The 3,487-nt window shown below is 39.4% G+C and overlaps 1 protein-coding gene across 1 annotated transcript in view; it reads right to left on the reverse strand.

The window, feature by feature from the left end:
- casp7 (caspase 7, apoptosis-related cysteine peptidase) overlaps nucleotides 1–3,481 on the reverse strand; it is a 7,391-nt gene extending 3,910 nt beyond the window's left edge. The window contains exons 1-2 of the mRNA XM_020605231.1: nucleotides 1,013–3,481; nucleotides 786–914 (exon numbers count right to left, since the gene is read on the reverse strand). Coding sequence (XP_020460887.1) covers nucleotides 786–914; nucleotides 1,013–1,208 — 325 coding nt within the window. The 5' untranslated portion in view covers nucleotides 1,209–3,481. The remainder of the gene's footprint in view (nucleotides 1–785; nucleotides 915–1,012) is intronic.
- Between the last annotated feature and the right edge of the window lie 6 nt (nucleotides 3,482–3,487).

Below are 3,487 nucleotides of genomic sequence, written 5' to 3' on the forward strand. Positions count from 1 at the left end.
AAACAAAACCGTCTCTTTATTAAGAGAACTAACGTTGAACAAAAAACCATACAAGACACGGTGGAAACACAAAACTCACGGTCGGTATAACAGTCCGAGATCAGAGCCAGCAAACACATACATCCAGGGGAATCCAAAACGCGTTGTCCAAAGATAAGTCCGTTAAGCCGATACACTGAAGCAGTCCGAAATAAGAGGGCAAGGCAGAACAGAATAATCCAAGGAAGCAGTCCGGGTCAGAAACACAAGATACCAAAACCGAAGGAAAGCTGGAAAGTCAGAGCTGGGGTCTAGAACAATCTGGCAGCGTCCTTGTGGGAGGACGCTGCCTAAATAGAGGTGTAAACAGGTGCAAACAATAACAAAGCAGGTGAAACTAATGTGAGTAATGAAGAACGTAAAAAGACCGAAACTAAGGTGAAACAAAAAGAGGAAGTAACGTCAAAATAAAAGCCGGACGGGAAGCAGCGGAACTGAATCATGACAATAATCATATCATACAGATGTAACCACAGTGATGTTTATTTGTGGGTTGTAGTCTAGATGTCATCCTGCCAACATCTGAGCCAGGACAAACCTGGCAAAGCCATTTTTAAAGTAGCCATCATTCAGTTTCAGGGTTGATAGATAGGCCAGCAACTACAGTACTATAGGAATGACACTATGAAGGAACAATTATTTTCTTGAACATTCTTCCATTTTATAAACTTTGTACAGTTTGTAAGAACAAGTGAGAAAAATGGCTTAAGTGACATCTCAGAATTACAGAGAACTTTACTACTCACCTTCTGTCAGAAGACGCTCCATCTTCTCACATGTCTGATCATTGTGGAGGAAGACATCGAAGCCCAGGCTCTTGAAGCATTTGAACAGCTCACCTGCATCTATATCCGTGCCATTGCGTATATTCATCCCTGTAGAGACAGTCTACTGAGATCACACTCTTTATGCAATAATACTGAGCAAAACAAAAATGTAACAGTGCGTTGTGTTTGAAACACATCTGCTGTACCTGTCCTTTTGTCAAAGTGTTTGTTGTTGATGATGATGCACTTTCCCACTCGCTGCTGACTCATTTTATACTGGAATGTTGGTAAAACAATTCTGTACAGGCTTTCAGAGGATTTGTCCTGCTCCCGTGTGTGGCCATCCTTATTGTTCTTACTAATAGACTCAGACAGAAACAAAATATTAAGAAAAGTGAACATGTCTGTGTTCACATCATTAATATACTGTACAATTTACCACTAAAGTACTTCAATATTACCTATACTTTGCAGCAGTAACAGACATTTTTAAGTGCAGCTACACTTATAATAATGCCGACATAAAACATATACAACAGGCTACATTCATAACAATATTCTTACTAAAAGTTCTTAACATTACTGTCTTTTAGACCTTTTAAAACAACCTATAAGAAAACAAAAAGCAAAACAGATAGAGGAATAGAAACAGGAATGAAAATGACATATTAGAAAAAATGTGCTCATCTACAATCAAGCCAGTAAGTGCAGAGAAAACTTCCATCATGCTGACTTGCAAAGTAAAAGCCTGAGAAAATATCCTTGACTCTTAAAAGACACTGTCATGCTATCTAACCCCAATGTTTCTACACAACAGTTACTTCGACATAAGTAAATGTCAACACAAAGAAAACTCGCACTGAAAACACTCAGAAACCAAAAGTACCTACATTTTCCAATAAAGCATTAATGTCACGGCAAAATTTGGTCACAGCAATCCACTGCCGGGTTCAAGAAAAAAACTACAACATTTTTGCTTATTGTAGATATTAAAAAATCACAACCACATCAATGTAGAGTGAGAGGAAATCTTCTAGGAGTGGTAATTCTCACAAATCTGTCATATTTTTATTCTTTAAAAGATCCAGCCATATAGCTAAGCCAGCGGTGGTCCATTGGGGGCTCACAAAATCCAGGCTCATTCCAGAAGAGCCTAGTCATCAGGTTACTCCAGCATGGAAACAATGCACGGCGATCATGCACATACACTCACAGGCAGCCCAGCTGTATTCTAACAAACATGATCCAGAACGTTTTGAAGCCCCCTTTCCACTTCTAAACTGTGCAAATAAACTGTACCAAACATCTGAGTGAGGGTGGGCAAACAGCTACAACTGTTTTACTGTGGGATGGCCATGGCTGAAAGAGCAGCATGTATGGGGATGGTGAAGTGGAATATGAGGCCGTTGTGCGTGTCTTACCTGGGTTCGTCATTAAGCTCTATGCCACTCTGCATCTGAAATGCGTCGGTTTTGTCTCGTTTCTTTATTTTTCCCCCCCAAAAAAGAGTATGCTTCTCCAGACTCGGCAACTTAATTTTTGACTGTGTGCTAGGATACTGACATGCTCTCTGTACTGGATGGAGACCGGACTGGGCCAGTGGTTGCTGAGGACAGGGGTGGCGTACTGCGAGCTGCCTGAGTCAGCAGCCTTGCCACCACACCAGTGCTTTCTAAAGGCCTATTCACACATGGCCCCTGTGCCTTGCTACCTGCAGAGGTCAGACAGGGCAACAAGTGCCTAACTACCTCAAGCTTTATACTAGATGGACAAGAAGGGGTACAATTAAAAATGATACCTCCTCAGAAAACCCCCTTGTTACACACCATAGCATACTATACAACTAACCAAAAAGAAATGTTTAATGCAAGATTCCAAACAGCTGAGATGATTATCATCGTGGTCTTTATGATAATATATAAAATTCCTTTACAGGTGACACAGTATGGCAGGCATGATCAATTCTGTGGAATCATGAGTTGGTTGTTTGTTGGTCATACCACACACCCACATGTACAGTAGAGAAGATGGTATGAGTTTTATGTAATACTTCTAAATATGGTACCTGTTTGTTTATCTGGTTGCCATGACTAAGTGGCTAGCACAACACATACCATTCAGCAGATAAACAGCTTTAAAACATTAAATGTACGCTAATTTCTTAATATACTATGATAGGTTTGTCTTTAAGTAATTATACAAAATTTTAAAAAGATAAAATCCAAGACTACGTTTTTGTTTTGTTTTACAATTTAAAATCTTTCTTAAAATCATTCCTTGTTATTCCAACAGTTTGGGGTAAAAATACCAAATGCCAAACAGAGGACAGACTTTAACAACAAAGGTTCACAGTGCCACCTTGTGGGTTAAACTGGAATAACCAGAGGCTACTCCAGTCAATCACACTGAATTCACATAGCCACAATGTTACACTCTGCTATAACTTACCATCTAATTTTTCAGCAGCCAGCAATATAACACTCATCCTGTGCTATCAAAATAACTAATAATTTTCATGCACTCACCTGGGAGGGATTCATAATGAAAGTTAAAGCTACAATAAATTATTACAAATTGACTATTAACTGAATTTGAAGTGACTGTGTGAGTTTTTCCTCATGAATGTGTTTTTCCTTATGGAGGTACAGTTGATATATTGAAGCGGAAGTCACCTCCCAAAC

Source organism: Monopterus albus, unplaced genomic scaffold (assembly GCF_001952655.1).
Source record: "Monopterus albus unplaced genomic scaffold, M_albus_1.0 scaffold69.1, whole genome shotgun sequence".
Classification (NCBI taxonomy): Eukaryota; Metazoa; Chordata; class Actinopteri; order Synbranchiformes; family Synbranchidae; genus Monopterus; species Monopterus albus.